The 26,422-nt window shown below is 44.1% G+C and overlaps 1 protein-coding gene across 11 annotated transcripts in view; it reads left to right on the top strand.

Moving 5' to 3' along the window:
• The window catches only part of TNS1 (tensin 1), a 608,338-nt gene that overhangs the window by 562,907 nt on the left and 19,009 nt on the right, over positions 1-26,422 (top strand). For 9 of the 11 annotated variants that reach the window (XM_068246095.1, XM_068246100.1, XM_068246098.1 and 6 more), the window contains 3 exons: positions 585-660; positions 11,094-11,189; positions 14,669-14,698. In XM_068246095.1, the coding sequence (XP_068102196.1) occupies positions 585-660; positions 11,094-11,189; positions 14,669-14,698 (202 nt within the window). The remainder of the gene's footprint in view (positions 1-584; positions 661-11,093; positions 11,190-14,668; positions 14,699-26,422) is intronic. The other 2 variants (XM_068246096.1, XM_068246102.1) reach the window with 1 other exon arrangement.

Raw genomic sequence — 26,422 nt, 5'->3', positions numbered from 1 at the left:
ACCCCACTTTATAGCTTTTACTTATTTCTAATCCTTTAACCCAACCCCACACCACTATCACTAACCCCTTACCTAAAGGGAACCTAAAGTGACGGGGACATGGAGGCTGCCATATATTTATTTCCTTTTAAGCAATACCAGTTGCCTGGCTAACCTGCTGATCCTCTGTCTCTGATACTTTTAGCCCTGAACAAGCATGCGACAGATCAGATGTTTCTGACATTATTGTCAGATCTGACTGGATTAGCTGCATGCTTGTTTCTGGTGTGATTAAGACACTACTGCAGCCAAATAGATCAGCAGGACTGCCAGGCAACTGGTGTTGGTTAAAAGGAAATAAATATGGCAGCCTCCATATCCTTCTCACTTCGGTTGTCCTTTAACCCTTCCTCCAATCCCACCCAGGCTAACACTGATCTTTACTCCTTACCTACCCCTGACATCAACCTTCTCTCTATCTACCTCTCCAAAACCACCCACCCCCACTCCCCCCATAGATTAAACAAGATTCATTTTATGCTTTTCCAGTTCAAGTTTACTGAAAATCAGATGTAACTGATCACTTCATTTTTTTTGTGTTGTAGCCTCATCTGCACAGCTACAGAGAGGCCTTCGAGGAGATGGAGATCCCGCCTCCCATGATCAGCCCCACCTCCACAGGTAAAAAGACAAAACAAAAAGTTATAGATAGAAGTTTAGTTTGTGTCCTTGGTACCATACTTAGCATGAACACATGGGGTTAATATTGCGCTCAGTCCAACCTCACTCAGTGATTATGGGTCGCTAGTTATGGTGACATTTCTGTGAATGACCGCTGTACAGATAGGTGCTGTTCAGTGGAGAGAGGAAGAGGGACAGCGGGCGGCAAGGAGGCAGCATCCTCAGAAACCATCCAATCATTCATCATTTAGCCATCCACCATGACAGTTTGATTGCCAAAACGATTGTCTCCACTAAGGATTCTCTGGCGTGTGTACGAATCTTAAAGGGAACCAGAGACGAAGCACCCTCATGTATTTTACCATATATCAGTGGGAACATTAGAGAAAACACTTACCCTGCTCCTGGTTTCATCCTCACTGCTAAAAGTGTCTGTTATCAGCTGTGATAAGAATCCCGGACTGAGCATTCAGTCTGGCTTTGCCGGGCATGATTATAGTTGAGTCATTATAGCAAAACCACAAGGGGGCAGGCTTAGGCTTGAAAAGACACCAGAGAAGACAGACTCAGCTATAATCTTTCCGTAGCAAAGCTAGACTGAGTGCTCAGTCGGGGATTCTGATCAGAGGTGATAACAGTCAGATTAAACAGAGAATAGTGAAACAAAGAGACGATTAGGTGTTTACTGTCATGTTCCCACTGATTTATAAGGGAAAATACAAGAGGGTGCTTCATCTCTGGTTCTCTTTAAAGAGGAACTGTAGTGAAAATAATGCAATGATACATTAATTTATAGAATTTTTAGTCGCATTTATCACTGGTGGTGACACATTTAGACCTTTCAGGTGATCTCTGCGGAATGTTTGGTTACTGAGAGTTCTGAAGCCAGTACAAAAGGTGCCTGGTGTCGCAAAATGCTCTGGAAGGAGAATTCCGCATAGCTAATTAGCCTAGGCTCTGACATCACTGGGAGGGCGGGGCTACTTACCAATATACAGTAATATATAGCTATAGGAAATGTTTCTGATGCTGAAACCAGAAAAAAAAAAGACTGTAAAAGTGGGTATCTTGAATAATTTTCTACATTCTGTTATATGTCACTACAGTACCTCTTTAAAGTGAATCTGAGATGAAAGTTGCCTCAGGCTTTATACTCACCTGGGTCTTCCTCCAGCCCCCATTAAAGGTTACATGGACCTGTGCCATCTCCCGGGGCCGCTCCTGGGTAGTCTGTCCGAGTCGCACTTTGTCGTGTATTGGTGGCCTGGCCGCGCACGCTCCCCCGTCTTGCTCCTGTGGACGTGAGCCCACTGTGCAGGCGTAGAGTGCTCAAGGCCACGGGATTGTGACTCGGAGAGAGTACTGGGCCATCCAATGGGACACAGGAGCGGCCCTAGGAGACAGCGAGGTACCAAGCGGCCTCAAGGGGACTGAGAAAAGCCCCAGGTGAGCACACTTTAAAGAGAACCCGAGATGGGCTCAAAAAAACGAACAAAAAGTAGGCTACCTGATCCGCAGAGCTGAGCGGATCAGGTAGCTGCAAAAACTGCCGCTCCTGTGGGCCGCACTGGCCCACTTTTACTTTCGTGACCTCTGGGTCACGTGGCTGCACTGATAGACTGTGTGTCTCTCACAGCGTGTAAAGAGGCGGGGGAGTGGCAGGGGGTGTGGTCAGGGGGAGAGAGCTGCCCAATGGCAGCTCAGGAAACCCTGCAGGAACGTTTTAAACAGGGAATCCCTCACCCCCATGTTTACCTCCGAGATAAATCGTGTCGCTAAACTTGGGGGGCTTCAGCACGGTGGGGGGCAACAAAAAGGCGGTTGGGTGACACAGAGCCATGTCATTAGGCAGAGAACATGCTTCTGTGTCCCATCTGCCCGAAGATCCTCCTTGGGTTCTCTTTAAGAACGATTACTCATCCTTCTCTAAAGGCTCATACCAACCTCCCGATTCTTCCGACAATCGGCTTTTTGTTTGGAGCAAGGAGCGAATGTTTCTGCAATCTCGTGAGGTGAGAACGAGTGTGCGATTAAGCTAACCATACTTTGCGACTCGGATCTTTAAAGGACAACTGAGGTGACATGATGAGATAGACATATGTATGTACAGTGCCTATCACACAAATAACTAACCTGTGCTCCTTTTTTCTTTCTCTGCCTGAAAGAGTTAAACATCAGGTATGCAAGTGACAGTTTCTGTCAGGGTCGCGACTGGGTCAGACTATAGCAAAACCCTCACTGATAAGTAGTTACAGCCATAAAACACTTTCCTATCAGTGAATGGCTTCTGATAGCAGAAAAGAGATAAGGGTCAACAGTTCATAGATTTGAGCTCTGGCATACTTCAATGAATATGTCATTGAGCAGAGACAATGAAACCGTAAACACTTAAAAACTGGATTTAAAGCAGATCCGAGATGAAAAGCTAACTATAACAAGTAACTTGTCTATATATCTTATCTAAAATTTAGATAGTTTGCACAGCAAATCTAGCTGCAAACAGCTTCAACTGTTTATGATTATTTCTTCCTGTGATACGAGGGCAGCCATGTTTTGCTTGTCACATTACACAGGCAAGCTGATAGCATCTCCAGCCCTCAGGCTGTGACAAATTCACTCCCCCCTACTCTGCCTCTGAAATCTCTGACTAATAACCTCCTCCTCCTTCTGCCCAGACTGAGCTCCCATAAGCCCTTGCTGCATGAGTCTAAGAGTGCCAAGACACAAAAGGAGCTTTAGGCGAGGCTTGTTTAGTTTATAGGGAATTAGTATTCTAAAAAAAAGTATTTGGCTTGAGGAATGCCCTATAAACTATATGAAAGGAACCCAACTATGCAGTGAGTAAAAGTTTATCTCGGATCTACATTAAATGTGAAATAAAACTGTAGGACATCTAAGAAAGGTGGAGGATAGATACAATTGTTTATCTCATCAGTTTATTTTCACCTCGGTTGTCCTTTAAAGGATACCAGAGGTGACATGAGGAGATAGACTTGTGTATGTACAGTACCTAGCACACAAATAACTATGCTGTGTTCCTTTTTTTCTTTCTCTGCCTGAAAGAGTTAAATATCAGGTATGTAAGTGGCTGACTCAGTCCTGACTCAGACAGGAAGTGACTACAGTGTAACACTCACTGATATGAAATTCCAACTATAAAACACTTTCCTAGCAGAAAATGGCTTCTGAGAACCAGAAAGAGATAAAAAGGGGAATTTCTTATCAGCGAGGGTCACACTGTAGTCACTTCCTGTCTGAGTCAGGACTGAGTCAGCCACTTACATACCTGATATTCAACTCTTTCAGGCAGAGAAAGAAAAAAAGGAACACAGCATAGTTATTTGTGTGCTAGGCACTGTACATACACATGTCTATCTCATCATGTCACATGTCACTTCGGGTATCCTTTAACCACTTCGCATGCAGATCATGTTTCCTCCTTATGGACCAGAGCAGTTTTGACAGTTTAAGTACGTCCCTATTTAATCAGCAATAACTTGATGACTACTTATGACACCTAAATGAAATATATATACCGTGTATATATATATATATATATATATATATATATATATATATATATATATATATATATATATAAATTTTCAAGACAAACCACGCTTTCATTGTATGCCATTTTTTCACTTCTGTGTTTTCTATGCATTTTATTGGTAAAAAAAAAAAAAAAATAGAAAAAACAAATTATTTCTCAGTTTTACCAATTCCATTTTAAAAATAAAAAGCACTATTGTAGATAAAAAACACAAATTTTGTTTGGCTATTCTTACTGTTTATCACAAAACTTAGATTATGTTCCTGTCACAATTTATGGTGAAGATAGTTGATTCTGAAATAATGCTACAGCGTGTTTTTCACTAGGAACTGAGAAAATAAAATGGTAAAAATCAATCTTATTGGCTCTGGGAACATATATTCCCTTTCACCAATTAGTGCTGCATCAGATACTGCCAGAAGTGTGCACAGGAGCACACCCAATCCTGCACAGCACTGCTTCTGCTACAAGACTTATATCTACGTCCTCGTGGCTTGCATGAAGTCACAGAGGACGTAGATATAATGTAGTGGTGGATAAAGTGGTTGAGACTCCCGTGCAAAGTGCTGCGATCATTTGAGCTGTTGTTCGTACCAGGGCTAATCATATCAATGAACATTCCCCAAGCTACAGAAACCACCAAACCCCGAATTCAGGGATTGATAGATTTCCGTTGAGGGTCTTCATGCATGATGAGATATGCCGGGCCTTGTAATGCTCAAACTCTTAGGCGGAGACTTACATTGATTATTCGGGGTATCTGTGTCTCTAATCCAAGTAATATTCTCTTCTCGTAATCCAACTTCTCCATCTCATTTTAATTTTGAATCTCTCTCTGATCTCTCAGCGTTTTTCGTTCCAGAGTATCTTTACCGTTCATCTCCGGCCAACAATATGTGCTGGCTTCCAGCTGAAAGCGAACCAACAAATTATATTATCAGTAAAACATGCTTGCCTCAGTATTCCTGTGTTTGCATGTCTGTGTCAGGATGAGATTGGTCCCCCACCCCCTAAACCTAACTTCAGCCGAAAATAAAGCTCTCTTTATTTCTGTATAGAGTCCGGGGGTGTTGAAGAAAAATTCCTGATGCTGAACTGCAGTAAAGGTGGAGATGTGTAGGGGTTCGGTAGATATGATCAAATAGTCTTTTGCAGAAAGTTAAAGGACTCTGAGGTGTTTTCTTACATTCTTAAAGTGGTAGGAAACTCAAAAATACAGTTTTGCTCTGAAACATTAAACACGGCAAATAAAAAAAAGTAAAAGAACAACATTGTGTCACTAAAAGGGACTCCGAGCACCTCTCATGGGTATGCCTTTATGACTCCGACCAGTACTGCAAAGTACTTAAAGGGGAACTTCAGCCTAAACAAACATACTGTCATCAAGTTACATTAGTTATGTTAATTAGAATAGATAGGTAATATAATCTCTTACCCACCCTGTTTTAAAAAAAAACAGGCAAATGCTTGTGATTCATGGGGGCTGCCATCTTTGTCATGGGGGCAGCCATCTTTTTGGTTGAAAGGTGACAAAGAGCAGGAGACACAGTTCCAACTATCCTGTGTCCTGATTACCCCTCCCAGCTGCACACGCTAGGCTTCAAATGTCAAATTCAAAATGTAAAAAAAAAAAAACTGCACCAAAACAGCAGAACGAGAACAACAAAATCAGAAATCCCATCATGCTTTGCACAGCATCAGGGGAAAAAAGCCCGGGCAGTTTTCTTCTGTGCAGCTAAAAATGAGGCTTGTATAAGAGAAACAAAGTTCTGATGCTGTGAAACTGTTAAAGAAACACAAAGCCTTTTCAGTGCTGCTGAGTCGATTTTTAGTCCGGAGGTTCACTTTAAAGATGCATACCTTTCTGTAGCTTGTGCTCTCCTCTCTTATTTGATGCCTGAATCGCCATTCTACACCAAATAGTTTTAATTCAATTTAAAAATCACAGCTGCCATCTTGGCTATGTTATAACTTCCGGGTCACGCCTGTCTTCTCTGTTAGAGAAGTGCATCACTGAATGAAGCAGGAAGAGGAAGTGACACACATGGCCATTGCAAGAGGCTCCTCCAGAGGGGTCATAGCACGACTTTGTTGGAAGTCGTCTGGCTTGAAGGATACCCGAAGTGACATGATGATCTAGACTTGTGTATGTACAGTACCTAGCACACAAATAACTATGCTGTGTTCCTTTTTTTTCTTTCTCTGCCTGAAAGAGTTAAATATCAGGTATGTAAGTGGCTGACTCAGTCCTGACTCAGACAGGAAGTGGCTACAGTGTGACCCTCACTGATAAGAAATTCCAAATATAAAACACTTTCCTAGCACAAAATGGTTTCTGAGAGCAAGAAAGAGATAAAAAGGGGAATTTCTTATCAGTGAGGGTCACACTGTAGTCACTTTCTGTCTGAGTCAGGACTGAATCGGCCACTTACATACCTGATATTTAACTCTTTCAGGCAGAGAAAGAAAAAAAAAGGAACACAGCATAGTTATTTGTGTGCTTGGCACTGTACATACACATGTCTATCTCATCATGTCACATGTCGCAATCTTTTAACCCCCCTGGCGGTATGAAAAATTCTGCCAGGGGGCAGCGCAGCAGTTTTTTTTTTTTTTTTACATCATGTAGCGAGCCCTGGGCTCGCTACATGATAGCCGCTGCTCAGCGGCATCCCCCCGCCCGCTTCGATCGCCTTCGGCGATCTCCGATCAGGAAATCCCATTCAAAGAACGGGATTTCCTGGAGGGCTTCCCCCGTCGCCATGGCGACGGGGCGGGATGACGTCACCGACGTCAGCGCCGTCGGGACGTCATTGGGAGTCCCGATCCACCCCTCGGCGCTGCCTGGCACTGATTGGCCAGGCAGCGCCGGGGTCTGGGGGGGGGGGCGCGCGCCGCAACAGATAGCGGCGATCGGGCGCGGGCCGGCGGCGATCAGTGTGCTGGCGCAGCTAGCAAAGTGCTAGCTGCGTCCAGCAAAAAAAAAAAATTATGTAAATCGGCCCAGCAGGGCCTGAGCGGCACCCTCCGGCAGCTTACCCCGTGTCCAGCACGGGGTTACCGCTAAGGAGGTTAAAGTCATGCCCATGAGAGGTGGCCGGAGTCCTTTTGAAGACGTATTTACACTTTACTGAAGATAACGGATAGCTTTGCCATTGCAGGACAAATGATCAGATTGTCTTTTAATTAAGTAATTGCTGTGCAATCAATGTAGTTAACGTTAATTGCTTCCTCGCTGGCTACAGCAGAAGCTACTCTACATTGTTTACATAGCTTGGTATAGCTTCAGTGAATCTGATCATTTTGATATGGCAACAGCAATCTTATCAGTTAGCTTCTGAGTGAAGTAGAGGTTTGAGTATTAACCCTTCTAGTAACTTTTAAAATCTTGTTTCTTACGCGTTTTTTTGTTGTGTTTAATGCTTTAGACCATAGATGAGATTTGGGCTTCATCCCACATTAACATGATTGCTGTATTCATGTAGAGAAGATGTTGAATGGTGTCTGGAGTGTACCCGTAGTGGCAGGGAGCAATGTACAGATCCTGAAAAACTTCAAGGCATCATGGGATTGTTAACCCCTGGTTGGTAATCATCAGCGATCCAACGAATCTGGACTGGTTTAACGGTCTGCTATGAGCTGGCAAGACCTGCAGCTAGAGAAATGCAATGTAAAACGTATGCAACTTGAGATTGGTCCAATCGAATGCGCTTTTCCTCCAGTTTTTACTGGCTGCATTTCAAGCTGCACACAAGTTCAAATTACAAGCACCTTATTGGCCATCTGTATTTGCAATCTTCACCTGGGACATATCAGCATTTTGTGAATATTGTTAAAGAGGAACTTCAGCCTGAACAAACATACTGTCATTAAGTTTCATTAGTTATGTTAATTAAAATAGATAGGTAATATAATCTCTTACCCACCCTGTTTTAAAAGAACAGGCAAATGTTTGATTTCATGAGGGCAGCCATCTTTTTGGTTGAAAGGAGGTGACAGGGAGCATGAGACACAGTTCCAACTGTCCTGTGTGCTGATCACCTCTCCCAGTTGCTAGGCAACGTGAATAACAAAATAGGAAATCCCATCATGCTTTGCACAGCATCAGGGAAAAAAAAGCCTGGGCAGTTTTCTTTGATGGGTGGAGATTAGCTCAAAATGCAGCTAAAAATGATGCTTTGGTAAGAAAAACAAAGTTCTGATGCTGTGAAACTGTTAAAGAAACACCAAGCCTTTTCAGTGCTGCTGAGTCGATTTTTAGTCCGGAGGTTCACTTTAAGTTTAGTTCTAGTTAGCAGATGTGTACTGTAATAGGAATTGTTAATGAGAATTGTAAATTTATGCAAATTTATATGCAAATATATGCATCTTGAAAATGGACCAATCAAGTCCCACCCAGGTTTAAATTGATTGGTACATTTTCAAATTGATTGGTCCAAAATATCTGCATAAATGTGCATAAACTCAGAAATATTTGCATATCATTGATCATCCCTATAATGTAACTTTAGTCCTGTACAGCAGCTACTTCCTGTCACCTCACTTCCTGTCATATCACTTCCCATCCTAATCTGCCAGTGGCTTAGAGACCCGATAGTCGCTGGTACAGAAAATGAACTTAATTTTCCCCAGTGGGGGCACAGACGGCCATAACAACCCGACAGGGGTTCTTACTTATTCAGTCCAAAATCAGAAGTAAAGATTTGGCTGACGTGGGGCTTTAAACTTTAATCCCGCATCTATAGATCTCTTTACACGAGAAAGAGATTTGGGGACATTTTCTGTAGTGGTTTACTGATGAAAGAATGCATTTAAAGGAGATTAACATATCGTCGTCTTGTCATCGCTGTGTTTAATGTACCTGTAGAGAAATCAAATGTTTCTATGTGTACAGTTTATAGTTCTGTATGTACATGTGCTGCTCAGTGACAGTGGTTGTCGGTTACTACTCCTAGAATCAGAACTGTCATGTACTGTCATGCTGCCCCTACCCTTTGGAACTCCCCACCACACTCAGTAAAGACAGCCCCATCCCTGGAGTTATTCAAATCCAGACTGAATAGAATAGAATTCTTCCTCTGTACCAATCAACCAATTACTGGTCTGAGCCATGCATTTGCGCTTAGAGTCCTACGGGAGAAAAGCACTTTACTGATGTTATTTGTTAATGTTGTACTGCACATCAGCCCAGCCTGATATCATATTCATAAATTGTTCTGTGATGATGCTGTCTGTACTGTCCATCATTCAGAAAGACCATATTCTGAGGATACACAAGAGATAGTAGTGACTGCTGGGACTTGTTGTACCACAAGCTCTGGAGGCATTGATGTGCTGAGCTGCAGAGCTGACAATACTTGGGGAGGAGGGGGAGAGGACCCCCTGATTAGTACAGAGAGGGTGGGGGTGGGGCATTCAGATCTCACATTGATGTGTATGGAAGTGCTGAGCTGCAGAGATGACAATACTCGAGGGGGAGGGGACCCCCTGATTAGTACAGAGGGGGTGAGGTGTTCTGATCTCGCAGTGAGTGGGGAGGGGACCCCCTGATTAGTACAGAGAGATTGGGGTGTTCTGATCTCGTAGTAAGTGAGGGGGGGGAGGGGACCCCCTGATTAGTACAGAGAGGGTGGGGTATTCGGATCTCGCAGTGAGTGAGGAGGGGGGGAGGGGACCCCCTGATTAGTACAGAGAGGGTGGGGGTGGGGTATTCTGATCTCGCAGTGAGTGGGGAGGGGCAGAGGCCCCCCTGATTAGTACAGAGAGGGTGGGGTATTAGGATCTGGCAGTGAGTGGGGACTGGAAACATTCCTGAAGTTGAATAACAGAGTTATTGTGTTGGGGAAGCAGCAGAATGTTTGGAATTAGCTTGTTCTCACATTCAGCATCCATCATCACAGCTCTCCTCTGTTCTCTACAATTGGCCTATTAAGGACAACACAGTCCTGGCAGAGTGTAATGTCTGACGTGCTTCTCTGTGCCTCTCGCATGTATGTGCACTGCACCCCAGCACTGCATACGCTGCACACTGCCACCTGTATGTGCACTGCATACCATCACTGCATATGCTGCACACTGCCTCTGTATGTACACTGCACCCCAGCACTGCATATGCTGCACACTGCCTCTGTATGTACACTGCATTGCATATGCTGCACACTGCCTCTGTATGTACACTGCACCCCAGCACTGCATATGCTGCACGCTGCCACTGTATTTGCACTGCACACCCTGCACACTGCCACTGTATGTACACTGCACACTGACTCTGCATTTACCATGCACCCCTGCAATGCATACTGCCAATGCTTGTACACTGCACCTTAGCGCTGCACACGGTCACTGCATGTATACTGTACCCTGCACACTGACTCTGCATGTACACTGCACCTCCGCACTACACCGCATACACTGAGTACTGGCATACACTTAACTGTCACTGCATATCTGCTCCATACACTGCACACTGTCACTGGATGTACACAACACCCTTGCACAGTGTACACTGCACACTACCACTGCATGTTCACCCCACCCCACTACACACTAACACTACCCATTACCATAAATGCTGCAACAACGCCTTGTAGATGCAGCGCACACAACCTCTCCATGTGTGCACTATGTACGCTGTACACCATATTACATGCATCTACATAGACTGACACATACACAGCTCCATCCAACTTCTGATGCAGACCAAATCATCATTCATGTTAAGAATTATTCATTGTGCCACTAATATAAACTAGGAAAAAAAAGTTTTTATTTAGATTGTATTACTCTGTTATGCATCTGTTTGTGCACATTAAATGTCCACGATTATTGATTGCCCATCGATGGAACCCGTTTTTATTCCCTCCTCTCTGTTTCCGCCCAGCTCTCCGATCCCCTCCAGGACTGGCAAAGACGCCTCTGTCGGCGCTGGGGTTAAAGCCGCACAATCCAGCAGACATTCTGCTGCAGCAGTCTGGAGGTGAGTCGCTGCTCTGCTGCCTGTAGGAATTTCAGTTTGTCAGTATCTACAGCTGAATGTCTAACAGGAAATAATCTGTGCTGGGGTTTAGGGCTATTCCTACAATACGCCTTGGCTGAAGGAAAACTGGATGAAGTTAGCGGTATCAACCACGCCTTGTGCTGGCCATGTGACTGCACATCAGCGAATCAGAGATGAACTAATGTGTCCACTTCCTGTGCTTTTGTCACAGAAGAGGAAGTAGGTGTTGGGGAGGCATTAAAGCCTGAAAAGTAATTTGTGATTGTTTTGGGGTTATCCTCAACGAAACCGTGCAAAACGGCGCAGGGAAATTTGAGCGCACCATGCACCGCCATAGGTTTTAATGTGAAATACGGCTATCGCGGGACTCAGACAGTCATTTGGGTGCCATCAAAAGACGTAGGACAAATAACTTTAAAACAGCGTCGGCCACCAGCATTAGTTGGCAGCAGAATTAGATCTGAGAGCTCGTTCACACTGTGGGCGTTTTGGGCATTTTTTTTACATGCAGGCGATTTGTAAAATCGCCCACCAAACGCTTGTGTAATGAATATATATGAGAAGGTTCATATTAGTACGAGTCGTGCGCTGTACGGTCGAAAAAGCGGTGTGTGGGCCAGTTTTGGGGCGAGTCCGCCTCAATGGAAAGTATAGGAGAAATGCAAAACGCTCACAAAATAGTTTTGTGTAGCGATTGCGTTTTTAAGAATAAATACATTGTATTTATTCTTTTCCGGGTGAAAGAGTTAACTTCCCGACTTGCGTCAGAGAGTGTATTAAAAAATCGATCTGGAAAAGCGCTTAGAAATGCAATTTGCACAAAAACGAATCGCCCACCTGAGCGCCAGGAGGAGAAAAGAAAAACTCCTCAAAAACAGCCAAGAACAGCAACGTGAGCAGAACGCAATGTGAACAAAGCCTGAATCCATGACGGCCTGGAGGGGGGAATAGTAATTAACGCCTCTGGGGTGAGCAGTTTTTTGGCTTCACCGTGCGCCCAAATTTCCTGCCGCCATTTTTGCATTTATGCTGCCCTCAATACTGACGGCTTCGTCTTCAGCAAATTGCGAGGCTGGATAATTCTTGCTTGTGAGGAACGTTGCAGAGCAGGAGGGGTGTATGGCGAGAACAATGCCCTTGCCTAGCGCTCGGCTTAGTGGATTTGCCGAGCTGATCGCTGGCAGAGATGTGGGGGGCGTCGTACTCCCGCTAGATTCTTGGCAAAGGCGATCATTATCTACCGCCTCAGCCAAGTTTTATCTGGTGTGTGTACAAGGCATATGCTGTTTCGGCCTATTCCAAACTGCATGCAATTTGCATTAAATTTCCATGCAATCTGGAATCAGCACCTCATAGGCCATATCTACAGAGTTGATTAAAGTGTACCAGAGATGGTAAAAAAAAGTTTTATACATACCTGGGGCTCTAGGTCTTATAGAATCTTCCTGTTCTTCTCCTGGTCCTCTCATCCCCCTGCAGGATTCTCCGTCCAAATCTCTTGCCGCTGGAGACTTTGGAAATATTCGAGAGCCCGACTGCTCCCAAAGACAGGCAGCTCTGTACTGCGAACGCGCAAGAGGGGGCGCTTGTGTGTGCGGAGCAGCCTGTCTTGGGAGCCAAACCACTTCTGAAGCCCATCCTAAGTGGGAGAGAGCATTCTATGACCGATTGGTCGCAGACTGCTAACGGGAGAGCCGGCGGGGGAACGCGGAGACTGTCAGGAGACCGGGAAGGCTATATAGGACCCAGAGGACCGTAGGCCACAAGGTCCCCCGGCATCCTCCTGGCTCCTCTCCCGGTCCCACTGGCGATGTCACTACCGGCGACACCAGGGCCGAGTGTCGGCCCGACACTTCCTGAACAGTGTCGCTACGCATCATCACAGCGGACGGCGTGACAGTCCTGCGCATGCGCGGTTTTTTAACTCTGAATCGCACATGAGCAGGACTGTCACGCCGGCCGCCGTGATGACGCGGAGCATCACCGTTCAGGACAATCGGCCCTGGTGTCGCCGGTAGTAAAGTCTGCAGCATGACCGGGAGAGGAGCCAGGACGACGCCGGGGGACCTTGCGGCCTACGGTGGGCTGGAGGAAGCCCCAGCTAAGTACCGATATTTCTACTGCTCAGGGTTCCTTTCAACAGTCTATATAGCTAAATGGATTTCTGATCAGAGTTCCCCTTTAGTTCTCTGTCCTGTATTGGGTAGCAGTTGTTTTGTTCCTGCCTTTGTCATCCCCGGGGTACGTAGCATGAAGGTTGCAGAGATCGCCCCTCACAAATCTTTTCCCACACGGCAGTCCCTGGCTCCCGGCCACGGAAACTCTGACCCCTGCGCGATGGAATGCTTCTGGAATAACGGAGCTCAGCTGGGTAAAGCTTTTAGCGGAGTGAAGACAAGCATCTGGGCCGCGGGGAGTCCTGCAGCATCTCACAGGAACCAGAACCGCTTTTCCTGCCCCCCCCCCCCCTCTCGCTTTCATCCTCAGGAAGGACGCGGTGTTGGGGAATGTCGCTCCGTTCAGCACAGAGCCCGGCCGGCCAGCTGGAGGCCCTCAGCTCTGCTCAGACCATTAAATACACCAGATGCTGCAAAGGATTCTGGGCCGGCCAAGTAGCCAGAAGGAGCCATTAAACCTTTGTGGAATCTGGAGTTCCTATGTTTCCTGTTACAGCCAAACAGAAGAAGGGAGACTTATCACTGGCTAGTTTTTCCACACAAATGGTTTTTAAAGGACAACTGTAGCAAGAGCGATATGGGGTCTGCCATATTTAATTCCTTTTAAGCAATACCAGTTGCCTGGCTGTCCTGCTGATCCTTTGCCTCTAATACTTTCAGCCACAGCCCCTGAACAAGCATGCAGCAGATCAGGTGTTTCTGACATTATTGTCAGATCTGACAAGATTAGCTGCATGCTTGTTTCTGGTGTGATTCAGTCACTACTGCAGCCAAATAGATCAGCTGGGCTGCCAGGCAACTGGTATTGTTTAAAAGGAAATAAATATGGCAGTCTCCATATTTTTCTCTCTTTAGTTGTTCTTAAAACTTTCTTTCAGAAATTGATTCACTCAGGCATCTCCAGTGAAGATGTATTTAGCAAATTGGCAAACCTGGACTTGAGTCTTTGCTATTAGGTGGTGGGTCATGTGAGATCATAGACAGTGAGGCTTTCTGATAGGTGTGTGAATTAGTCGTTTTAAAGTTTCTTTTAAAAAATAATTCTGTGACAGCAAGACGTTTAGAAACACGATACAGTTAAATAACAGCACAACCAGCCACTCCTGGCATGTAAGACTTCACGTTTTAAGCAGTGTGAGGGTGGAGATCATTGCCTGTTTGTGGTTGACCTTCTGTTTATACTCTTGACGGACGTAGTTGAGATCTTTATATTTGCTTTCTGTTTGTCCTGTTTCTGCCGTATCAACCTGAGCTCTGTTATTCTTTTCCTTCCAACATCAGAGATTGAGACCATTGCTGGGTATGAGGACGGTAAGTCTCCGCAGTGCCGGGAGCCGGGTTGGTCCCGCTTGACTTTTCCTACCAATTAACGTTTGCCATCTTGTCAGGTTTTCACGTAACTGCATCAGAAAGATCCCGTTTCCATTGCTCGACTGATGATTGTTTTCATTCGACTGATTCCATCCGAATCTAGTCTATCACATTCTGGACCCTTATATCTCGGAGCCACCCATAGTGAGACTCCGCCCACCAGAATTCCCCACAATGCACAGCAACAACCGGCATATATTCCTTGCAGAAGCCGAGTGGGTGGGAGGTCACTTCTGGTGTTCACGAGATATAAGGAACCCGGACCTCATGCCACTGGTATCCGCCAGTAGCAGAGATACTAGTTTTTAATGTTGTTTCCATTTATATGTGTTTTACATTTCATGTGTGCTGTTTTTTGTTTTTGTTTTTTTTACCTCCATAACAATCTCATTTATACATCATCACAAACAACGAGCCCTTAAAGTGGAATATAACCCTGCATTTCAACTTTGCTCTAAAACATTATTTACAGCATATTATATGCAAAAAGCATTTTTTTTTTTTTTTTACTAGACCAGCATTGGAAGGGTTAAACACAGAGGTTTAAAGTTCCGTGGAGAGATATGCAGAAGTTCAGATTGTTACATTCTATTTAGTTAAATGTATCTATTGAGAAATGTTACACACTCTTTGGCTGTCCTCCAGCTCCTTCTCAGTCAGAGAGAGATGAGTCACATTCAACACTTAGATACATTTATGTAAACAAAATGTATCTATGTCAGCTTCCGATGCATCTGCAGAAATCTCCAGGAACTTTAAAGCCCTGTGTAACCCTTCCAATGCTGGTCTAGTAAAAAAAAAAAATGCTGGTTGCATATAATATGCTGTAAATAATGTTTTAGAGCAAAGTTGAAATGCAGGGTTATATTCTGCTTTAAGTGTAGCAGTACTAATACCTAAAAGAAGCCCTAATTTTTTTGGGGGGGAGGGGAGGGATCCTTAAAATATAAGCCCCACTACAAACATAAGCCCTAGTTACAGTTCGTAAAAAAAAGTCAATGAAAGTAGTGTCCAGGCATGTAAAACATTAAAATCAACAGGGCTGTTTAGTCGGTACAAAAATCAACCGACTCCAACTGCTCAATTTATTGAAACCACCGACTCCAGGCACCTAAAATTGCTCCGACTCCTCTACTCCACAGCCCTGAAAATCAATTGTCAATATAGTAGAGTGCAAGTGGACAAGATAGACTCTTCAAGGAGAACAGACACTCATAAAGGAATTGCACTCAAAAGACACGCCCCTTCCACCCATCCTCCTCCTCAAAAAACATCTCTTGCCCCCCTTCCTTCCAGAAAATAAGGTTTCAAAAAGAAATAGTCGTCGTTCCAGGATGTGATGACATGACAATATTTGGATAAAAGTTGATTTTTTTATTTTTTTATTTTCAAAAATAAAATGTTAATGGAAACAAAAGACATCCCCTGAAAATAAGACCTAGCACATAGGCACAATATGAGGTTGCCTATCTGGGAATCCTTCACAGGGCGAGTGGCAGTAATTGACACCCCTCCCCACTTTGGTTCTGTAATCTGCTAAAAGCAAGAAGTTTTAAATCAGGATGATACCATTTATTGGCTAACTAAAAAGAATAAGAATAAGCAAGCTTTCGGCTTTGCAGCCTTCGTCGTGCTTAAACAACCAGTTTGATCCATGGAATTTTTTAGGGGAACTGAAGTAGTAAAAGCCTTGGAGGGAAAAGGCACCCCCAAAAAATAGGTTGCGGATAATGGCAACAATTGTTAATACAATTTGCTTACCTCAAGTGATAGAAGCAACTAGCATGAGGTAAAACTAGGGGTTTTTTGTAACACTAACCAGATAATGCATTTTGCCGGTCTCTGCCCGCTTCCTCAGAAGACAAAAAAAAGGATGAAGTATTACTCCTATACACCCATTCACGTGATGTAACCAACTGCTAAATTATATGGATCCTGGTGTCTCTGTGTCTCTCTTTTTCTGGAAGGTTCTTTCGGACTCCCCCAGGCATCTCCCCATCTATCTCCATTAGATTTACAGTATGCAGCTCGTAGCTGTGACTCTTTAGAGGCGGCACAAAATGGCTGCCACTCACACTGTCCACACAGACGCACGTTCCTCAGGCAGCTGGGATATACATTCCCAAATATGGACATTATAGCGGGTGTGCTGGCTGGGATGTAAACAGACAGTGCCTGCAGTGTTATTAGGCATGGTGAGAACACATCACACAGTGAAATCACGGCTATTAGTCGCTGGGAATTACAAATAGACGATGAAGGCCTGACGTTATCCTGGGTACAGAGGAGCAGTCGCCATGTATCGCTGACAGCCAGGGCTTCCTCACAAGAGTCTGGGAGCCGCTTCCCTATAAGCCCGTGTGATGGATGTAGTAACGGGTGTGCAGAGTCTGCCAGGATTCCCGCCTCTCTCCATTAGAAATATTTATTAGGATTGATAGAATTTATGCCCCGCTGCGTCCGCTGACTCCTGCACTTTCTGTATGAGTGACTTAAGTGCTCTTTGTTTTATTGGAGACCAGTCAGGGCTGAGCCAGGAATTAGTCATCAGTGGATTTCAATAGTAAAAAAAAAAAACAACCCTCAACTTTGTATTTGTGAAACTGCCGAGCAAACAAGGAGCTGCTGTGATGTGGAATCAAGAGATAGATAGCCTACAAAGTGGGGTGTATCAAGCAAGCTGCAGTAAAGGGAATATTGACACTTAAAGGGAACCTAAACTGAGAAGGATGTGGATTTTTCCTTTTAAAGAGAGTCTGAAACGAGAATAAATCTCGCTTCAGACCTCATAGTTAGCATGTGTGCCCCTGCTAAAACGCCGCTATCCCGCAGCTTAACGCAGGTCCCTTCACCCCCAAATCCCCTCCGTACAGTGGAGGAGTGCTTCCTGGTTGGGGCAGGGCTAACCACCGCAGCCCTGCCCCACGCGCGTCTGTCAGACGCGTATCTCCGCCTCTCCCCCGCCCCTCTCAGTCTTCCTTCACTGAGAGGGGCGGGGGAGAGGCGGTGATGCGCCGCTGATAGACGCGACTGGAGGCAGGGCTGCAGCCGTTAGCTCTGCCTCCAGGAAGAGAAAATTTTACGACCGACTTGCGACCAAGTCTTGCGGGGGTGGGTTTGGGGGTGAAGGGACCCCCGTTTAGCCGCGGGATATCGGCGTTTTAGCAGAGGCACACATGCCCCTGCTAACACGGAGCTCTGAAGCGAGATTTATTCTTCAGTCTCTTTAAAATAATACCAGTTGCCTGACTCTCCTGCTGATCCTGTGTCTCTAATACTTTCAGCCACAGCCCCTGAACAAGCATGCAGATCAGGTGCTCTGACTGAAGTCAGACTGGATTAGCTGCATGCTTGTTTCAGGTGTGTGATTCAGCCACTACTGCAGCCAAAGAGATCAGCAGGGCTGCCAGGCAACTGGTATTGTTTAAAAGGAAACATCCATATCCCTCTCCGTTTAGGTTCCCTTTAAGGTGCCCATTGATCTAGGGATTTTGACGTCCAATTGACCAAGAGACAGATCTCTCTCTTAATGGAGAGATATCTGTGGCTGCCATAAGCCGCAGGCTGATTCTCGATGGATTTCCACATGAAATCTTTCGGGAATCAGTCTGGTGTCCCCCTTAATGCCAGTACATGAATACTTTACCTGTCGGTGTCTGCTGCTATCTCCGCCCTCTTCCTCACACACACACGCCCCCCACGTGGTTGCCACCAATATCGGCCTGAAACTCGCATCGTCAATCGGGCGTGCTCTTGGCGGCACCAGTTTTCATCCGATTCTATTATAATCAGGGAATCAGATGGTCAATCAGCCGCCAAGTCGCCTCATGGCCACCTACTGTTGCCTGCACAGTACTCGATTTTTGGCAACAATATCTGGCCAATTTGATCATCATGTTTGAATCTGGCAGATATCGATGTGGCAGCATGGCAACCCATGAGGAGCTGGACTAGTACAAAACCTGACAGATTTGTCATCACTACCTACTGTAGGTGACAGCAACATAGAGGGGGAAAAAAGTACGTTATAGCACATTGTACTCTGGGAAAAAATTACATTTATAGGTGTGTATTTTACATTTTACAATTTTCCCAATAGTTGTCCTTTAAAGTGGACCTGAACTCTTGCACAGAACAGAAGGAAAACAGAGAGAAATCCACCCTGTATGTATTTAGAGAGTTTAGCCTGTCTAATTCCCCCTCCTCTGTGACTAATCACAAGTGTAATTTGAACTCTCTCCTGTGTCACCTGACTGCTACGGCAGATAAGCTCATTTGAAAGCAAGGGATGTTAACAATATGTCTGCTTCCATGAAAGCAGGAAGTAGACACACTGCAGATTTATTGCAGGATTTGTATCAGCTGTAACAAAGAAATGTTTTCCTTTAAAGTAGACCTGAACTCAGAAGTCCTCTCTGCTCTAAAAGATACACGACAGCATAGTCACCTTTAAACAAAAACAATTTCTTTGTTACAGCTGATACAAATCCTAAAATAAAGCTGCACAATTTCTACTTCCTGATTCACGGAAGCAGACATTGTTTACAGCCTGTGCTTTCAAATGGGCTTATCTGCTTATCTCCATAGGCAGTCATGTGACACAGGGGAGGGATCGAGTAACAACTAGTAATTAGACACAAATGAGGGTGAATTACACAGGCTGAACCAGGCATGCGCAAACTTGGCCCTCCAGCTGTTAAAGTGGACCCAAATTAAAAATACAAGATTTCAGAAATAAAATCTATTTACTAAATTATAATAATAAATATCAGCCTTTTTTCAGCTTCATGATGACAAATATAAAATATTTTACATTTATTGGAGGAACCGCTCCCTTCCTTTCAAATTGCCGGGATTTTTCCGGCAAACTGGTGGAGGAGATGGTGACTGGCAATGGAGGAATTGCTAATGGCTGCCCCCAGTATAACCCTAGCTATGAAAAGAGAAGGGTGAAAAGCATGCACTGAAATGCTCATAGGCTTGAAGGAGTGTTTATTTATCTTTGTATGTGTCAGAGTGCTGCAACTACATATTTTTAATTAAAAAATGTTTGGTTTGGGTCCGCTTTAAGGAACTACAAGTCCCACAATGCATTGCAGGAGTCTTACAGCCACAATTATGACTCAAAGGCAAATGCATTCTGGGACTTTTAGTTCCTTAACAGCTGGAGGACCAAGTTTGCCGATGCCTGGGCTAAACTCTAATACTCTAAATACAGGGTGCATTTCTGTTATGTTTTCCTTGTGTCCTGTGCAAGAGTTCAGGTCCACATTAAAGGCTATTATGCTGTAGCAAGAGTTCAGGTCCGCTTTAATAAATTTAAAATGAAGAAAAATTGTATACGTCCCCTTCAACTTTCTTTTCCCTGAAACAGTAATGGTGCCCCCCCTCGTCTTTGTAACACGGACCACAGGGGCGCAATGGGGTCTTCTCTGTGCTTTCAGTACAAAAACACACTTCCGAGCGCCCTCGTTTCCCCCTTAACAACAGCTACTTGAACCTGACCCCTTTCTCACACTTCAATCCAAGTTGAATGTTTGACCTCCGCGGCGGTCACATAGCAGCGGGTGAGGGATGGCCCCGCCCACCACGTCACCCGGCTGACTTGTCCTTTGTGGCTGCTGGATCCGCTCTGTGCCTTTCTGCCATTGTGCTGCAGGCGGGCAGACAATCAGCTGATTGGGGAAGTCTCCCGAGTGTCCCAGAAAGACCGGGGTCATGCTGCAGAGTTTACCCGCTACAAGAAAAGGGGGTCCCGCACTCCCACGGCCCCTCACAGCGGCCAGGACAAAAGGACGGGGCGCTCAGTCCTGACCCATCGTGTAAGATCGACAGATTAGGGAAAGAATGACGCCGCGGACAATGACTAGACTCGGGGGCTTCACAGTGGGGCACAGAGCTTCCAGCATCACTGTGATACTAACAGACCCCGGAATCTGAAAAGGAAAAATACCCCAACAGAGGCAGAAAAACAACAAGAAAATAATCGAGTTAGATAAAATTATCTTTTATTATTTAAAGAGGCCCTGTATAGATTGCAGTAAAGAATTCAGGATGACTACATTTATGCTGGGGGGAACACACGATGCAACTTCCGGTCCGATCGACGGGAATCTGACTATTTTTTTCCCGATCTGTTTCTGATCCATAAAGGGAGGGATCGATTTCAGAAGTTATCAGGAAATCGATCCCTTCATCGATTTGGGGCAGTTTGGACATCTACATACGATACAACTATGTTTTACTGGAATGGAACTCTCAGGCCACTCAGATTTAATAGAAATATGATATGATATGAAAAAGAATACAGTAATTCTGCTGGTTTCTAAAAGTGACATTACTGTAAATGCAGCTTAGTGTTGATTTAGTGTCCCTCCCACAGCAAACATCGTCTACACAACAGGTTTACTGCACTGTGTAAACTCTTTGGGGGGGATTGAATTACCTTCTGGTCATAGTGTCCTTATTTTATCTGTAATGGGAAGTTTATCTGCATTTTTAAAATAAACATGTTGCTGTAGCTAAAAAACATAGAATTCCCACAATCCTGTTGGCACTGCACAGTTTTGGCACACTTTAGCAGAGTCACACAGACGAGGTAAATAAAAATGAGGGGACCTATCATGGAGACCTATTTTAGTAAAAAAAAAAATTGCTTATATATTTAGGGCGCTGGAGGCATTTTTTAAAATATTTGGATATTACAACTCCTTTAGTTAAAGCTTGCTCTGTTTGGTCTAATCTTTGCAGGTTCTTCACACTATAATACCAGTGTAAGCAAATTTTAATATATTCAGGACAAGCTTTGTAGATCTTTTTAGTTTTTCTCACTGTTCTACAAGCTCTGAAGAAACTTTAGTAAATCAGGGCCAATATGTATTCTGAAAAGAAGAATCTATATTTATCATTTCCACTACCATTTCATCACAAGGAAATCCTTAAAGAGAATCTGAACTGAAAATAAAAATTTAAAATAACCATACACAGGTCATACTTACCTCCTGTGTAATCTACTCCTCAATCACTTTCTCCTCTCCTGCATCCCATTTGTCCTCTGTGATCAGTGGATTTCTCTGTCCTCCATTTTAAAAATGGCCATTACCCCATAACTGCTTCCTGGTCAGCCCACTGTTAAACTGTAATATCGCCCACTTGAGCCATAGGGAAACATGCACATTACCTTGCACATGCAGTTGTAACTGACAGCTGCTGATATAGAACTGACAGCAACTGGTGTATTTCAGTTCTGACAAAATATTGTCAGAACTGGAAGGGATCATTGTAAGAAGAAAATGGTGAGCTTCCGAGAGGAACTGGTGGTGAGGTTAGTATGTAATATTCATTTGCAGGTACATCGTGTTTATTTTAAATAATTTTCCTCGATTAAGGTTCCCTTTAATATGTGTCCAAAAGTAGATACTTCAAGCTTCCATTGCTTTAAAGGACAACTGAAGTGAGAAAAATATGGAGGCTGCCATGTTTTCCTTTTAATCAATACCAGTTGCCTGGCTGCCCTTCTGACTTATTTGGCTGTAGTAGTGTCTGAATCACACCAGAAACAAGCATGCAGCTAATCTTGTCAGATTTGACAATAAGGTCAGAAACACCTGGGGCCTGATTCACAAAGCGGTGATAACTCAGTTATCACACCTAAAAGACTTTAGGCGTGATAACCTTTGCACTAGCAAAGTTATCACCGCTTTGTGCTCTAACTCGCGCGAAGCTCCCGCTCGCAAAGTTTTGCGCGTACTCGGGCGCGCAAAGTCCCATAGGGCTTAATGGGCACTTCGTGCGAAGCACGGTGCGCTTGCGCGCGGGAGTTTGCGCGAATTCCTTCAGATCACGCCTAAACTAAGTTTAGGCGTGATAAAGGGCTTTTCACAGGCGTGCAAAGTGTTTGCACCGCTTTGTGAATCAGGCCCCTGATCTGCTGCATGCTTGTTCAGGGGCTATGGATAAAAGTATTAGAGGCAGAGGATCAGCAGGACAGCCAGGCAACTGGTATTGCTTAAAAGGCAATAAATATGGCAGCCTCCATATCCCTCTCGCTTCAGTTGTCCTTTAACTGCCCTGGTTTGTCTATATATTAATTACAAAAGAGGTAGCTTATATCTCTGCTTCAATAATGATCTAGTAGGCCATAAAGGGCTATAACCCGGCTTGGTATTTGGCCGATGCCGTCCTGGCAATGTGGGGGGCATTAGCAGGGAACAGTGTATAGCGCTGGGATGAAAGTAGGACAGAGGGAGAGAGGAGCCCACTGAGCCATGAATGGAGCTAACTTGTGGATAAAAGGAGAATTAACTATTCATAGCGCTCTCCCTCTGGCCTCCTCATCTTCTCTTTTGTCCCTGTGAGAAACGCTGTGGTGAGAGAGGTGGAAATCAATTCCTCTATTGTCCGCTCTTTGGGAAATGTCATGGCCGCCAGCGATGATCCCAACAGGGCCACTCGGGCCTTCAAATACAGGCAATTATTAATCACATTGGAGCTTCAGGAAGAGTTGGGTTGTATAGAGGGCAGCAAACACCTCAACCAATCAGAATGTAGCTTTAAAGAGGACCTGGACTCTTGCACAAAAAAAGGAAAACAGAGAGAAATGCACCTTGTATGTATTTAGAGGGTTTGGCCAGTCTAATTCCCCCTCATCTGTGACTAATCACAAGTGTAAGTTGATCTCTCAGCTGTGTCAGCTCAGTCATCTCGGCAAGTCCTCCGCAAAGCAGCTAATTTGTAAACACAGGATGTTAATCCTTTTGTGATTGTGGCGTTTGTGATTTGTGATTGCGATTGCTAGTGGAAAAGGGCCCTAAAAGATGCGCCAATACACTAAAACTTGTTAAAAAAAAAAAAATTAACTTTTTCTTTAAAAGGAACCCGAGGTGCTAGCCCTATGGGAGCTGCCATATTTGTTTCCTTTTAAACAATATCAGTTGCCTGGCTGTCCTGCTGATCTCTCTGGCTGCAGTAGTGTCTTGAGTCACACACCAGAAACAAGCATGCAGCTAATGCAGTCAGACTTTTGTCAGAAACATCTGATCTGCATGCTTGTTCAGGGGTTATGGCTAAAAGTACTAGAGGCAGATGATCAGCAGGACAGCCAGGCAATCTGCATTATTTAAAAGGTAACAAACATGTCAGCCTCCTTATCCCTCAGATTCCCTTTAAGCTTTATGTTTCTCTTAAGGCTTGTTCGCACCTAGGGCGTTTTCGTTTTTATTTTTTGCAAAATCGCCTTAAAACGCGTGTGCAATGAGAGAGTTCACATCTGAGCAGTTCGATTTCTGATCCGCTCACCAAAGCGCTGCCTGTACCATTATTGGGGCGATTTGCCTATAATGGAAGGTATAGGGAAATCGCAAAGCACTTGAAAAAGCACTTTGTACAGGGATTTCCCCAGCGCTTTCATGAATGAATACATTGTATTTATTCATTTCCAGGTGAAAAAATTCACTTCCTCACTTGCGTCAGGAAGTGAAAAAACAGAATCGCTGTGCAAAAGCGATTAGAAAAGCGCTTTATGAAAAATCACAGCGCGCTGGTAAGCGTTAAAAAAAATCATGCAAAAATCGAAAACCGCTGGGGTCAGCCATTTCGATTTTAGATGTCAACAAAGCCTTAAGGTTGGTGATAGGTTAACTTCAAAGAGAACTTGGCATTTAAAAAAAAAAATAATGTTATGGAGGTTGGTTAGATCCTTTGGTTTTATAGCTGCTTTTTTCCTGTCAGACCCTTTACCTAGCACCGTGTACCAGCGACTCCTCTCTCTGTTATCGTCTTTACGTATTCCCGCACAGTGCTCAGTGTGGACTGGTAACTTTGCGCAAACATGTCTTTTTTCAACCAAAATAACTATGTAACTATGTAACATTATAAAAGCAAAATTGGAGCTGGAGAACAGAAATAACCTTGCAAACCGAACCCACCAAACCTTTAGAAAAAAATTTGTTCTGATCTTGTCTGTCCCTCACTGCTCTCCGGTGTTCCTGGTGGTCTGTGGGTCCCCCTAGTGGCAGCCCATTTCTAAACATATGGACTGTGCAGGTGAGAGCAATCAGGATGTCCCATGTACAGCATAGCACTGGAGTCATCAGGAGAAGACGTACACATAAATTATCCCCAATGGAAGTTTCAGAGGCGCCAAAATGAAGTAAAATAGTTACAAACAGCTTTAAAGGAGGAGGTATATATGAACTTTCCCACCTCTCAAGAGTGAGATAAATAATCCTACCTTTAATATTACAAAAAACAACTCTCGTGGAATGCAAGGCGTTTCTCGGGACCAAGTTCCTGCTTCATCATGGAAAATGTCAAGTGCAAAAATTGCCACATTCCCCTCCCTTTTATTCTTTTTGAAATTTCCCCAGTGGAAAGCAGAGTGCAGCACAAACTGGTCATAGGTATTAGCCCCTACTCCTTCTGGCTGCAATAAAGAAAAGCACTGTGGCTGACCATTTTTTCTTTAAAAAGGTTTTTTTTTTTGTTGTAGTTCTATTCTTTTTTTTACTATAAAATAATAAAGAAAAACCTTTTTTTTTTTCATTCCGTAAAATATGAGATCACAAATGGGGAATGACACACTCTAAGTTGGATCAGATTGGATGGTGGCGCTTCCAAGCTCTTACGCGATCTTTCCACAAATGCTCAATAGGATTGAGGTCAGGGGACTGAGCTGGCCGTGGAAGCAGGTTAAACTCTTGATTGATGTTCCTCAAACTAATTTGAGACGGATTGAGCACGATGGCAAGGGCCCACAACAGACGTCTTTTCCTATTTTTCTGTGATACCATACCAAAGGCAATCTTGATGGTCTCCTGCTGCTATAGCCCATCCTTTGCAAAGTCCTTATATAAGCTACTATGCATTGTTACGTCCATTCTACGTCACTGTTGGACTGGTTTACTCTCAAATAAGGGGTCTCTCTCTCTCTCTCTCTCTCTCTCTCTCTCTCTCTCTCTCTCTCTGTATTTATGTGTATATATATATATATATATATATAGTTCCTCTTGTTGGTGCAATTGGCCGACTTTGGGAATCTTGTTTTTCCGCAGTGCAGTACATATAAAATATTAGCTCCCTAGAAAACTATAGAGAAATAGAAAATAAAATCTCACTTGCCATTCCCCTCCCCCCTAATTCATTTGATTTGGACTCTGATTTTAGGCGTTTGTCATTTTATGTGAAAGTTCTGTTGTTTGATTTGTTTTGTTTAATAATATGTTATTTTTAGACATGGTCAATGAAATGCTAATATTACCATCCTGCATGCAAATTCTATGCTGCATTGAGTTGGGCCAATCAATTGTGCTTCCTGCTGACTGACTGGCCCAATCCCAAACTATAAACAATTTGCATTAAATTTGCATGCCAGCTGAACGATTTTCATCTCATTAACGATCTCTACAAAATACACAACAACACAAAAAATAGATATGTTGCACTTTAAAGAGAATCTGTATTGTTAAAATCGCACAAAAGTAAACATACCAATGCATTAGGGGACATCTCCTATTACCCTCTGTCACAATTTCGCGCTCCTCGCCGCATTAAAAGTGGTTAAAAACAGTTTTAAAAAGTTTGTTTATAAACAAACAAAATGGCCACCAAAACAGGAAGTAGGTTGATGTACAGTATGTCCACACATAGAAAATACAACCATACACA

Source organism: Hyperolius riggenbachi, chromosome 7 (genome assembly GCF_040937935.1).
Source record: "Hyperolius riggenbachi isolate aHypRig1 chromosome 7, aHypRig1.pri, whole genome shotgun sequence".
Classification (NCBI taxonomy): Eukaryota; Metazoa; Chordata; class Amphibia; order Anura; family Hyperoliidae; genus Hyperolius; species Hyperolius riggenbachi.
The sequence above is the reverse complement of the archived record's forward strand: the minus strand, read 5'-3'. Positions and strand labels throughout refer to the sequence as shown.